This window comes from Halichoerus grypus, chromosome 1 (genome assembly GCF_964656455.1).
Source record: "Halichoerus grypus chromosome 1, mHalGry1.hap1.1, whole genome shotgun sequence".
Taxonomy (NCBI): Eukaryota; Metazoa; Chordata; class Mammalia; order Carnivora; family Phocidae; genus Halichoerus; species Halichoerus grypus.
In genome coordinates, this window is record NC_135712.1 from 820,557 (window position 1) to 833,970 (window position 13,414).

General features: G+C 61.7%; 1 protein-coding gene across 9 annotated transcripts in view; it reads right to left on the reverse strand.

The window, feature by feature from the left end:
• Window positions 1-1,519: 1,519 nt before the first annotated feature.
• Window positions 1,520-13,414, reverse strand: part of PCBP3 (poly(rC) binding protein 3) — a 265,376-nt gene continuing 253,481 nt past the window's right edge. For 3 of the 9 annotated variants that reach the window (XM_078061194.1, XM_078059556.1, XM_078059856.1), the window contains 5 exons: window positions 10,578-10,656; window positions 9,789-9,848; window positions 6,912-6,964; window positions 3,186-3,355; window positions 1,520-2,256 (listed from right to left, as the gene is read on the reverse strand). In XM_078061194.1, the coding sequence (XP_077917320.1) occupies window positions 2,220-2,256; window positions 3,186-3,355; window positions 6,912-6,964; window positions 9,789-9,848; window positions 10,578-10,656 (399 nt within the window). In that variant the 3' untranslated portion in view covers window positions 1,520-2,219. The remainder of the gene's footprint in view (window positions 2,257-3,185; window positions 3,356-6,911; window positions 6,965-9,788; window positions 9,849-10,577; window positions 10,657-13,414) is intronic. The other 6 variants (XM_078061455.1, XM_078060121.1, XM_078062189.1 and 3 more) reach the window with 3 other exon arrangements.

Consider the following 13,414-nt stretch of genomic DNA (forward strand, 5'->3'; position numbering starts at 1 on the left):
ATGCTGAACACATACTTCAGAAAGAAGGTGTAGATGTCCCATGAGCACAAGGAAGGATGCACGGCGAGCGGCCGCCCCAGGCCCCCTTGGATGGCTGAAGTGACCAAGACTGAGCTGCACCACACGCTGCTGAGGACGGGGCGTACCTGGCCCTCCCGCACACTGTGGAGAGAATGTAAAATGGTACAGCCACTTTGGGAAGCAGTGTAGACAGGTCTTAAAAGGTTAAACATATACCTATCACATGGTCCAGTCGCTCCACTCCCAGCTGTTTATTTACCCAAGAGAAACAAAAGTAGGCATCCACACGGAGACTCGTGCGGGAATGCTCACAGCACTTGTGTGTGAGTGTGTGTGAGTGTGAGTGTGTGTGTGCGTGTGAGTCTACCCCACTAACACCTCCTTGCTGTGGTTAGGAGCCACTCCCTGGGGCCCAGCTCCTCACCGTACCAGGCAACCCCTGGGGTCGGTGACATGCTGGGCACCCAGGCACCCTCTTCCTGACTCCTGGTGGGGGTCCTGCACAGAGCCCCCCGCAGTGCTCCCCAAATCACTCCTGGGCCACTGCTTCCATGTCTCTCTGGCTCAGACTGTGCTCCCATCACAAACCTCAGAGCCCCTGTCTCATGTCACCCCCAGCAAGTTCCAGCTGAGTGTTTATCTTTGGCCGCTGCCGCAGGCCTGCTGCTCACGGGTGGAGAGTCATCTTCCCAGAGCTCAGACCAAGAGCCTTCCTGCCTGCCTGTACCCCCTCTTTCACAGCCCACTTCTGATTTGTTAGCAAGCCTTAGTTCTTCTTCAAGATACTTCTGGAACCCAGCGCTCCCGGCCCAAGCCCCACCTTCCGTCAGTCCCTGCAGCCTCCCGTGCTCAGCCGGCCCCACGGGCTCCACTCCTGGGCCTCCTGCCCTCCTCTTCTTACCTGCACAAGCCCCACCCGCCCCCTCCACCTGCTCTTCTCCTCCAGAACGCCCACCTCAGGGGCCACACCTTGCCTACCCACGTAGCACTGCACTTCTGACGCCCTCCCCACCACGGCTTTCTCCTACTTTGTGGCACCTTTTGTTTTCTAAGACACTTATTCAACCCATCCACTGGCCATCCACTGCCCCTGTGCCCGGAAGAAGGCCTGGGTTCACCACAGCCCCACCTGCTCCTGGGCCCTGAGCACCCACGCTCGGCCAGGTGGCCTGGGCACACAGGGCACACAGGAAGGGCCTCGGGCCTTTGTTGTTTGCCCTGGGCGAGTGTGGGGGCTATCCACGGTGGGCCCATGTCCCACCCAGAGCTTCAGGGTCCAGAAGAGGCACAGAGGCTTTCAAGGTAAGCACAGGTGAGCAGACAGTTCTGCAGTTTGCAAAAGCAACACGAGAATGACCCTGCAAATCAGACATTTAAAAAGGGTCGGGGAAGAGACGAGATGCTGATCGGTATGATCAGCCGGCAGGCCAGCCTAGGGTGTGTGTGTGCGCGCACACGAGCCAGTGAGGCTGGGGGGCGCAGACAGGAGCCAGAGCCAGTGAGGGGCAGCGCACAGTATTTATTGAACTACAACGTGGTGCAGAGGCGCTTCCTGGCCAGCCCCCCGAAGACGCCTGGCGGCCCACGTGTGCGTCCCCAGCACGTGACAAATCAGTGAAGTCAGGACTCCAGCACCCCCCACCTCGCCTGCACTGTGGCCCAGGACCTGGTCCTCCATTCTCCCTCCCCTGCCCCCAGTGCAGACCTGTGTGGACACGTGGGCCGAGCAAGCACAGGCTCCGGGGGCGGGGGGGCCGAGTCAGCAGGGGTGCTGGGTGGGAGCAAACCCGCTCAAAGCGACCACAGTTCTAGGCGGTCTAGGAGAGACGGCTGTGGGAAGTGCTGTCAAAGTGTCAAAACAACTCTTAAACAGGTACGTGGACACTAACGGACAGTATTTCTAAAATGTCACCGATGGGAGTGCCCCCAAAGCATTTAAAATAATGAACACCGCATGCCAGTGCATGAACACGTGAGCATAAATTAATTCCGAGAGGAGTATCAGGGACAGAGGCTGGAGCTGACGCACAGATATAATACAGATCTGCTTCGCTGGCGCGTGTCTGTCTATGGCCTAGACGACTTGTTAGTAAAGAAAACCTCTATTTGTATTTGCGACGAAGGGCGGGCGGGCGGTCTGTACACTGTGCGAGCCGGGTGGAGCTCAGGGTTCACGGGTCGGAGGCCATCGGGCAGGATTAGAGCGCACCCATCCCAGTGACCTCAGATGTCAGCCTGGAAGACACAAAGGCACAGGGGGACAGGTCACAATGGCCTCATAAAACGGGACCAGAAGCGAACGGCTCGCTCTGTGTGTTCTCACAGCCTTCGAACCCGCCTCCCTCTCGGTTGTTAGATGTGTGGCCATGAGCTGGAGACCAAAGTGGGGTGGAGGGAAGAGGACCCACCGGGGACCAGGTTGGTGGGGTCTGCCTTCCCTGTCACCACGTCAGGGGTGTGACACTAACCACCTGGACAAGCATCGGCCACCACGACCCTTTCTTCAGCAGCTGCTCTCGGAGGGGAGCCAGGGTCGCACTGCCCATGGCACGGAGGGGAGGCTGCCTCCCACGTCCACCTGGGCCTCCCCAGAGCCCAGCTGATCTTCTGAGTTAAAGAGCAGGGTCTGGCCCCGGGTGTGGTCACACTATGTTCTCTGACACGTCCTGGGCAGGGAAGCTGAGGCGCATGCTCAGCCCCAGGAGCTCACCCGCCCCCTGGTGTACCCTCTGACCCTCACAGTTTCCAGATTCGCTGCTCGGCAAGGGTCTGGGTGGCAGCGGCAGTGTCTTTACAAGCACAGGGCGTGTGAGAGGAGAGTGGTCTAGTAATGCACTCTCTGAAACTCCATAACCCAGTTAGCCCAAGCGTGTGACCTCGGCCGTGCAGCCATGGCCCCTCTGGAAACCCTCTAGGCTGTAACCACCTCACCCCCCACCAAGAATGTCCAGGGTGAACGGTCAGGTGTGACTGTGCGGAGCGGGTGTAGGGCCCCACCTCTATGTGGAGACTGTCTCCATCACACCCCACCCCCATGCCCAGCCAGGAGAGCGAAGCCACCAGGGAGGACCGGGCACGGTCTGGGCTCTCGCCATGGCGAGCCAGTCCCTCTGAGAGTCTTGTCCGGCCAGCGACACATCAGACAGGGCCTTGTGAACACTCACCTGGCATTGATGAGGTACTGGGCAAGGCTGATGTTGGCTGGGGTCCCTGTGATGGTGATCTGGCGCTCGGATGACCCTTCTGTGGCATTGGCAATTTTGATCTGAGCTCCAGACATCTGTCGAATTTCATTGATTTTGGTCCCTTGGCGTCCAATTATGCAGCCTATTAGCTAGAAAAAAGGACGGAGGACTTCCTTAGAGAAGAGCCCCCCACCCCGAGCTGAGTGCGTGCAGAGCCCTAGGGAGGCCCCAGAGGGAGGACAGCCCAGCCTTGGCGTCCACCCCACTCCACAAACTCTGCCCTCCCAGAAGGACGAGGCACTGCCCACCCAGGAGGCAGGGTGCCAGGCAGCTTTCCTGCTGGGGGTGAGGCTGCGGATGCCCGGCCGTGCCTGCTGCAGCGAGTCCTGACGAGTCCCAGAGGGGAGGGGCACCCGCTGCGTCACCTCCCCTGGTGTCCTTTGGGGGCCTGGGAGATGGGGAGCACGCAGGCGTCAGCACCAGGGCCCTCTTGGCCGTGTCCTCGGGGTGGAGAAATGTGTGTCTGAGGCCAGAGTTTAAAGCTCTCTGCTGCCTAAAACCCGTCTTCTGATGAACTTGGGTGAAGTTCTCAGGACATGTCAGATGCTCCCTATCCTTCCCACTGTGTGGCCTCTGGCCGCCCTGGGCCATCTGAAGGAAGAGGCGGTCATCAAGAATCAAGCAGCCAGAAGGACAGGGCCAGGGCTGCTCGGGACACACCAGGAGCCACGCGCAGGGCTGGGCTGCAGCCTGAGCTCTAGACCAGCTCTCTGAGGCGGCCCACCCTGCTGGGGGGGGCAACTCGGGCCCCAGAGAAGCCTCCACGGAGGAGGCAGCTGCACCTCTCCATGTTCACTGGGGGCAGAACCGAGTCCCTCCCTGAGCCGGGGCCGCTGAGGTCAGCTCGGAGAGCAGGCACCGAGCAGGGCAGGGCCGGTGCAGCGGCTTCTGAGTCGGCCTGCCCTGGCCCGGGGGGTAAGCAGCCTGGCCGAGAGTGTCAGCAGGGCTAGAAGCCCGCTTCTGTGGGATGGCAAGAGGAAGGAAGCCCATTTACAATCACACACACCTCTGGACCTATTTAATGACACCAGCTCTTGTCCCCGAGGTGACCTCCAGCTTCTCAGTCCTCTCCTTTCCTCAGTTAGGTCAGCTGCCTCACTAGAGTCTCTCCAGATGTCCAGAGAAGCCTCCACCCCAGGGCTGCTCAGCTTCCTCCACCTCCTGCCCCCAGCTCCCAGGCCCCGCCCCCAGCTCCCAGGCCCCGCCCCTAACCCGCCCGGCCCCGCCCCGCCCCGCCCCGAGGTCGGTGAGGGAGCCGCTACTGTCCCTGGCCCGGCGTCCTTGTCCCACAGCAGAGACAGCTGGAGCGCTGCCCTCCGACCGCGCCGGGCAAGGCAGGGGCTGCTGGGCTCGTGGGCTGCATGGGGGCAGCAGCACTGGCCCCTGACGGAGGGGGATGTGGGGCCAGCCGAGTCCCCAGAAGAGGCCCGTGCTCAGGAGGATCCTCGCACTTCGTGGCCGCTAGCAGCCCAGTCTCCCTTCCAGAACCTTCCCCCTTCAGTGCAAGTAGCGTTTGCTGAGGCTCCTGCAGAACGGCTTGTTTTCTCCGATAACCCTGAGGCGACGTCTCTCTGGCACGCAGTCCCCACGCTCTCTCAAACTGCTTCCTGAAGACGTCCTCACGCCCAGCCCTCTCGTCTTCCCCGGGGCCTCACCCCTGCGGGGCCCTGCGCTGCCCCCCAGCCGGCCTGGGGGCTCCTGAAGCCGCCCCTCACTCCTCACTCACGTGGAACACGTCCCTCTTCCAGAGAGAGCAGAGGGCTGCGGGTGCTGGTGGCGCAGACGCCGGCTGGCCCACGGCTCTCCTGCGGGCAGCAGTGTCCTCGGCAGCTGCGAAGGCCCCTCGGACCCGGCGGGCGCGGGCCCTCCCAGCCCTGCTCTGCAGCCGTGGGCCACGCAGGCCCATACAGCTGGGCTGCCGGGGCCTCCTGACCCCACGCGCACGCAGCCGTGCCCAGCTCTCTCCTCTCACCCCGTGGGCTTCCACGGGAGCCTGAAGGGAGGTCACAGAGGCACTTTCGAGTACCGCGGCCCCTCCTAACTGGGTTCAGGGCTGCACCCCAGGGCTCTGTGGGAACACACCTTTCTCTCATCCTGGTGCTGCCTGTGCGAGCCCTTAGATCTCTGGGTGATTCTGGGGTTGGGACCAGGGACAGGGCCCAAGTGTGGGGTGACCACAGGCACAGGGACAGCGAGGGCCCAATGGCGACATCGGCCACGGAACCCAGAACGCCACCAGAGGCAGCTCCACACACGGCTGCCGGCCCTGACCCGGCCTGGGTCCCCGTCACCATGCCAGCAGGTGGCTGTGCTGTGGAAGCTGCACGTGGTTTCGGTTACCACACACTCCCGCCATCTGGAAAGTCCTGCTGTGGCGGCGTGTGGGTGTGGGCAAACTCCCCTCCGCACCACCTAGCTTTGACCAGGGACACGGATGGGCATCATGGGAGATGCGCATCTGAACACGGGCTCTGATGCACGCACGCCTCCCCTGGGGGGCCGGGGTGAGCATGAGAACGCCCCCTAGCAGTGCTGTCACCCAAATCATCCTCCCAGGAAGGGCCCCCTCGGAGCCTCCTTCTGAGGGACTCCCCGGGAGGAGGCGGGCGAGGTGGTGCCCGTGTGCTCCAGGGGGCCCCACGAGGCAGGCACCCTGCTCGCTCTCCGAACGAGCCTCATCCTCTTCCTCTTGTTTTCTGGGCTCATCTCACTTTTGGAAGGAAGGCTTGGACAAGAAGACTCCTGTCATTAGTGAAGTGGTCTCGGTAAAGGCTCAGAGGAGAGGCCCCATGGGTGCAGCGTGGCCCCTGCATTTAGCATGTGGGTGGAGATTCGGGGGGCTGCCTGTAGCCAAGCTGCTCGAGGATCATCACGTGGGAAGACAGTGTCGGGAGCTCCCAAGAGCAGAAACACTCTCCCCTTGAGACGCAGGAGCGCGTCACCTGCAGCCGGCCAGCAGGGCCCTGATGAAGGCGGTGTTTCCTTGCGGAGTGTGTGGGGGGGTCCCTTCCTCTGGTCCTGCGCCTCGCTACTCTCCCGCCCTGCGGCTCATCCCTGTCCATACTCGGGATGGGCCATCCCCCTGAAGCCACAACTCTGTGCTTCTCTTAGGACTTCGTGCCTGGCTGGTTCCAGGGGCAAAGCAGTGAAGGTCTGGAAGGCCTCAGTTCTAGGGCAGAAAAGGCCAGCTGACACGTGAGCTGGGAAGGCCATGTCCCCCAAGCAGCCGCCTTCCTGTGCGACTCTGAGCCGCTGCCCCTCAAGGACATGTGGCCCACACCCACCCTGGTGTCTCAGTTTCCGATCGGAGTCAGCGTCCTTAGGATAACCCAGGGGTTCGGAGGACAGGGCAGGTAGGGCTGAGCATGTGGAGGGTGGCTCATAAGGCCACTTTGTCAGCTGAGCCCTGGGCAGGGACGGGCTGTGGGCACCAGGTGCGGGCATCCTGCTACAGCAGACCCTCCGAGCGTTCCTGGCCCACCTGCTCTTCAAGGGTCAACCCTGAAGTCCCCTTAGCTCCTTTCCTGTCTAGTCTCTAGGGAGCGTGACATCATGTGCCTTTTGTGGCCCCTATACCCAGCCGTGGGAAGGGCGGGGAGCAGTCCCAGGCAAGTCAGGGCTGGCTGAGGGCTCAGGCATACTCACATCATTGGGAATGGTGAGCTCATGAGTGCTGGCCGGGGGGCTGGCGTCCAGACCTGGGCACACCAAGGGGACAAGGTTAGGCTGGCAGCAGGCTGCTCACATCGCGCCCGGCACCCGCCCCCATGGAGCCCACGGGTGGGACACACACGCCCTGGGGGCCCAGGCCCTGTGAGCTCTCAGTCCCAAACTGCAACCAATGTCTGGAGTCCCAGCTTCTCTCAAAACAAGGACAAAGAGCCTCCGCACAGTGACGTTCCACGTTTTCATTTTGGGCACATGGTGATTTCACTCCTGTGCCATGCCGTGCGATGTGGGGATGCCCTTCACAGACCTCTGGGGGACCCATGCTGAGCGGCCAAGTGTGTGTCCTGGGCCCCCTGCGCACCCCCAGGCCGCTGCTCCTCCTCCCCCTCTGCCCCAGCAGAGCCACGGGCCCCACACCGCCAGCCCCGTGGCCCAGCCCCGTGGCCCCACCACACAGGCAACTCTCCCACCCCGACAGCCCCATGGATTCAATGGTCAACCAGTAAGCCGTGAGGCCCAGTGGAGACCGTGCGCTTCTGTGCTGAAAGTGCAGACACAGGCCTAACTGATCACCAGGCCCCCAGTTTTTATCTTTACAATCTCAGCTCGGGGCCTAGCAAATCAGAGACAACTTCTCGAACAGCTTCTCACAGGACGAGATCTACTCTTGCTCCCGAAACAGGGACAACAGAACATGCGGTGGGCTTCGATAGGACCAGCGGGCTCCCTGCCCTCAGCACTTCTCTGTCTCCGGAGGCATCTAGAGCACCACGTCCATCCACAGCGGATGCCCCCAATCCTCCCGGCAGGCCCCACGCGTGCCTGGAGCCTCCACCTGCAGAACCACCATCGCAGCCCGGCTCATACCATCAGAATATTCCGGAGCCTGAGCCCTCTCTTCTCCTCTCTCCTGGTTCCTGCCTCTGCCTTTGCCCCTCAGTCTACTCTCCACAGGCCCAGAGAGGCCTAAGGAAACGCAAGTCAGACGCCTTCAAGACTGTGCCAAGCCCACCCTGCCTCCCCATGTTCCTGCCATCGGCCTCCCCGCCCACCCCCACCCCTCCCCTCTTCCTGCTTCTTCTCCACCGCACTTGTGTCCCCAACACTAGACACACTGTGGTCATCAGTCTCTGCCACGAGAGACCCCACCAGGGCCCGCCGTGCTGGCGGGTCAGTTGGCAAGTGCTGAATGAACCAGTTCATCCCGAATTGTCATTTCCCTTTGCGCAGCTAAATCTAGAGTTTCTGTGCTTTATCTTCTTTTCAGAGAGGTATTTTCAATACAGTTATCTGGTTGTTCAACCCTCTACATACATTCCATAAATAGTGACATGCAAAATGTCATCTATGAAATTTTCTCAGTCCTTTGTGAGCCCCGGACAGGAACTCCCGCACGGCCTGCTTTGGGATGGACATAAAGCCGAGAGTCATATCCGTTCACCTTGGTGGACTCTGATCCAGGGGAGGAAAGTATCAGACTTCTTTTCCAAGAGGGCGCTGACATAAACTGCTGGTCCGGAGACACACCTGTTTACAGCTGGCGTTCCTGTATCTGAGGGCCACGCACCCTGGTGGTGAGTCTCCCTCACGAGGTGCTGATGCCGCGCACACCGGGACAGGAATCAAGCTTCACCACGCTCTGCGAGCATCGGTGACATCGCCCCAGTCTCCACGCATGCGTGTGGGACACGCACGCGTGTGCATGCTCTCCCTCTGGGTCTCACGGGGCCTCGGGGTGGGAGGTCATCACCAGGACGCCTTAAAGAGGCCATGCGCACACACGTCCCACATCCTTGAGGCCCACACATGGTGCTGGGGGAGCCAGGGCAGGGTCTGTGGGCGGCTGGCCGGGTGGGCGCTGTGTGTCCCGGGCAAGCCAGGCCCTCGGGTCGCCAGCTGTCTCTGGAGACCATTGCTGGGTAATTGTATGAAATCACGTATAAACTGCAGAGGACCTACAGGCACACGTGTGTTATCACCTAAATAAATAATTTTATAAGGGTTGATATCCATTTCCGTAATCAAATATGGCCTATACGTTTTTCTCTAACTTTCATTCATTAAACTCTGCATTCACTGCATTAGGGGCTGCACTGCGACGGGACCGATCTGGGGCGCACGGAGCATCAGAGCCCGCGTCTCGGCCCAGGGTGCACAGCTAGGCTCTGGGGCCCAGAACCCACCGATGGGGTGACAGCCAGTGACCGCTGGAAGCGCTGCCCTCCTGCATTCCCCTTCAGCTGGACGCCTGCTCTTCTGCTCTGACCCCGAGTGGGATGGGAGAGCAGGTGGTGCCCCCTCACGGGGAACCGGCTCTGCCCGGCCACCAGCTCTCAGGTGGCGTCACTCCCCAAACCTCTGGGGGAATGGGATCTGCAGACCCGAGCCTGCCCTGCGACAGCCTAGGGGCATGTTAATGCAACCAGATGGGTGCAGACAAATCTGGCCCAGGGCACTCTGCTCCTTGACCCTGTGCTCTATCTCCTATGAAATGCATTTCCACAAAGCACACGTCACGGTAAATTCTTCGGGGCAGGCCCCCCACACTGTGCTGTTACAACACAGGCGTTGGCCCGTCACCTCTGGGGCCTTCAATGACGGGCAGCTGCGCTCTGAGCACCTTCCGAGCCTGTGAGCTGCCACCACCTCCCAGCAGCGCCCGGGGCTGACCCACAGGCCGGCCACACGGGCTCTGTCCCCTGACAGCACTGAGGCGCTCGCAGTCCCCACGGCAGACGCGATCGGGCCTCCTTGCCCCTCCTCCCGCCAGGTCGGTGACCCGGAGCCCGGGCAGGGGCGGATGCACGGCCTTCTGGGCCTGCCCTCTCTCCGTTTAGTGTGCTTTTGTTTTACCTGACGACTGGCCCATCAGATTTTGAGCTTCTTCGGAGGAGTGTAAAGGCAGCTTTTCTCCTGGAGAGCAAAGAAGAAACAGATTTAATGTTTTGCCCTCAAGGAGATAAGCAAGGTCACTTCAACTAGGGAAGCTCAAAATCTGACTGGCGCATGCACAGCAGACCAGCGTGTCCAGTGTGTGGTCACCTGCACGGCGGCCGAGGCGATGCCCTGCCCGTATCAGGGAGGAAGGAACGCCCGGCTGGCCAGACGCAGCGGACCGAAGGCCCACCCCCACCCTCGTGCCAAGTGGGGTGCCGATAGTGACCGTGCCCTGGGCTGGGGGTTGGCTCATCTCAGTTCTCCCTGGGGCAGGGCCGGGTGCCGTCCTGGGCAGGTGTCACTCCTGGGCTGTGCACGGGCCTCCTACAGGAGGGCATCCTGTCTGCTTGTCTGAGCTCTTGCTCCTGGAGAGAACAGGCTTCTGGGCTGGCCAAATGGATGTATTCAGCAGGAGGGGCCCTCCCAGGATGCCTGTGTGCAGCGGAGAGCCGGCGTGGACCCTCGAGGGGGCAGATGTCGCTTCGCAAGAAGGCCATCGTGAGGTGACCAGCCTACCGCAGTAGACACACAGACCTCCCCGCCCGGCCCTCTGCAACGTGCACACTGCTGCGTGCCTACACTGCGTCCTTGGCATCCACAACTAGAACTGTACCTGTGCTGCTTGCCACCCTGAATAATGACAGTTCAGAAAGAGAGTCCCCAGGTGAGAAGAGAGGAGGTCAGAAAGGGCAGCTGGGTACGTACCGGGGAAAGCGGGGTTGGTCTGTCCGAGGGGAGGAAAGGGGGTTTGCTGCATGGCCAGCTGGTGGAGCTTGGTCAACTGCTGGGGTAGGAGGGACACGAGAGCTAAGAAGATTATTGTCATCGAGCACAAGTCACACCAAATTAAAAAGGCAGTAACAGAACGTTGTACAAATAGATATAGAGGGGGCCATGCGGACACATGGCAGACGCAGCAGAACGCAAGGACTTGGCCTGGGAAACCAATGGGCCACTGGGCGGGTGCACCCAGTTCCTTTCCTCTCCTGGGCTCCCTGGCAGCTCACACAGGCTTGGCGGGCAGCGACCCCCAGACTGCATGCAGGCGAGGGAGGCCAGCGGAGGCCACCAGGCCCCTTGGCTCGGTGGGGAGGGTCTGAGAGCCACAGAACAGGACCTGCTGGGCCCCTAGGGGCTTCAAGGTCAGGTCATGCTGTCCTCACAGAACGCACGCACCTTGTGACCGATGCCCCCTTCTGCAAACCTGGCCCAGCCCCAGCCCCAGCTAGGCCTGGACCTCGCCCTGGGCCAGCCCTGCCTCCCCTGCAGGGCCTCCCCAAGCTGGTCTTCTGGGACTCCCAGGATCACAGAATGTAGTGCCGGAAGGTTCTGTAGGGGGCGGGTGAGTGCCTCCAAGAGGCTGCGAGGGCTGTTAAGAGTCTCACGACTGCGACCAGGCCGCTCTCTCTCCCCTTTTCCCCCACCTACTGGGCTTTCTTCAGTTGTTTTTACCTGGGCCTCATTTCTTTTTTCTTTATTTTTTTAACTAGGCTCCACGCCCAGCCCAAGCCTGATGCGGAGCTTGAACTCATGACCCTGAGATCATGACCTGAGCTGAGATCAAGAGTCAGACACTCAACCGACTGAGCCACCCAGGGCGTCCCATCTGGGCCTCATTTCTTAAGTAAAAACCCCAAATAGCAGAAGGGAAAGGTAAACGTGGTGAGTCCTGGCCATATTTTGGGAACTGAAGGCTAACTGCTGGACGCTCAGAGGGATGCCCTCAGCCTAGCTCCCCTGCAGGGCCGACACCGCACACTCTGGGAAGTGCACTCAGCTCCTAACCTCCTCCTGACAGCAGGCCCATCCCGAGCGTGTCCCAGCTCTGCTCTGGGGCCGGCCCTGGACTCCTGTCTGGAGGCGAGGACGGGGCCTCCCCGGAGCCCCCGGGGTCAGCGGGCGGTGCACACAGGGAGGAGCTGGTGTCCCCACTGGACACAGGTGTGTCGGGGAGTCGGCGACTGTGTCCGAGACACAAACACCCGACACCCGGGAGCCTTCACAGGTGCACCTCAAAGAGAGGAGCGGGTCGCTGTGGGCCTTCAGCAACCTAGCCCCACACAGAGACAAACAGCAAAGCCCCTTCCGGCTGCCCCGTGTGCCGTGCCTGTGGGCGCAGCTGCGGGCGCAGGGGTGTGCGGTGCATCGGCGCTCCGTCCAGCTCTTGTAGCTCCCACAGCGCGAGGTGTGTGGACCCCGGCTGTAGCTGGGAGCCAGGCCACGACCACCTGTGGCCTCCTGGTCATGCCTTCGAGGTGGAGCCTCCGCCGTGTGAGCCCCGGGATGTGAGGCGGGCCACCGCTGCAGCAGAAGTGACCACGCCTGGTCTCTCCTGGCCGGCCCCCGTGACACAGCTATCAGAGGGCCTCCCTCTCCCCCTCTCTTCCTGGAGAGGGCAAGTGCTTCTAAATGCAGGCTTCTCCCTGTCTTCTGGGGTGCTCCCTGACCTGTGGCTCTCGGGGGGGGCCTGCCCAGGGAGCACTGGCCACATTGACTCGATGAGCCCACTCTGGGTGCATCTGTCATGCCCCGGGGTCCTGAGAAGCACAGGTTAGGGGGTGTGGTGACCTGGAGTCAGGTCCAGCAATGACAGTCCCTGATGAGGTGGTGCGGGTCAAGGGTGCACCTGGGGCTGAGGGCTGACCCTGCACCTGTCACGTCTGCCCCATGACCTAACACCACTGAGCTGTCTGACCTGAGCAGCCACTCGTCGGAGGCCCCCGAGGAAGATGCCAGAAGAGCACACCCAGGAAACACCATCATGGGGACACCCGCTGAAGTGACAGGGACAAGAGGTGACATGTGGCCTGCACCCGCTGTGCCTCAGGCAAGATGACCCTGCAGGGAAGGGGCCTGGAGCTCAGAGAGCCTGCTGCGTGGCTTGGGCAGCCTAGCGAAGGCTCCTCTTTCAGGCACAAGTGGGAAAGATGGCAAGTACCCAATGGCCTCCTGGGGCATGAGGGATGAGGAGAGGGTGAGGCTGTCTGTGGCTGGGGAGCTGCCTGGGAGCCGGACCGCACAGACCTGGTCCCGGGAACCTGCGTCTGGCTTGACGGGACCAGGAGCCACAGGGGCCGCAGACCCTGTGCGTAGCAGGCCCGAGTCCCAGAGGTCACCTGGCAGGGGTGCGCCTGAACCCACCTTCAGGCGGAGCTGGAGCCTGGCTAAGGTTTCAAGGCGGTAACTATGAGTTCCTAGGACGGAGGAGAAGACCCCACTTCTGGAGACAGCACATGGGAAGTTGAAGCACAGAGGCTGTGCGAGTCGGGCTCAGGGCTGCCGGGCGGTGGGGGGCTGGGCAGGCAGTGTGCTCTGACCGTCACTCGGGTTTCCATGAGACGCAGAGCTCACACAGCCCCCTGAGGGCTCCAGCCCTCTGCCCAGAGGATGGGCCAGCAGGGAGCCTGGGGGTGACCCTGGGGCCACGAGGTCTGTTGGCCTGGCTGCTCGGGGCTCCTGTCCTGCCACCTCTCCTGTCAGGTGCTGGTGCTCCTCCCGTGGGCAGAGTCCTCTCCTGTCTGTCCCGAGGCCCCAGGAGTGCA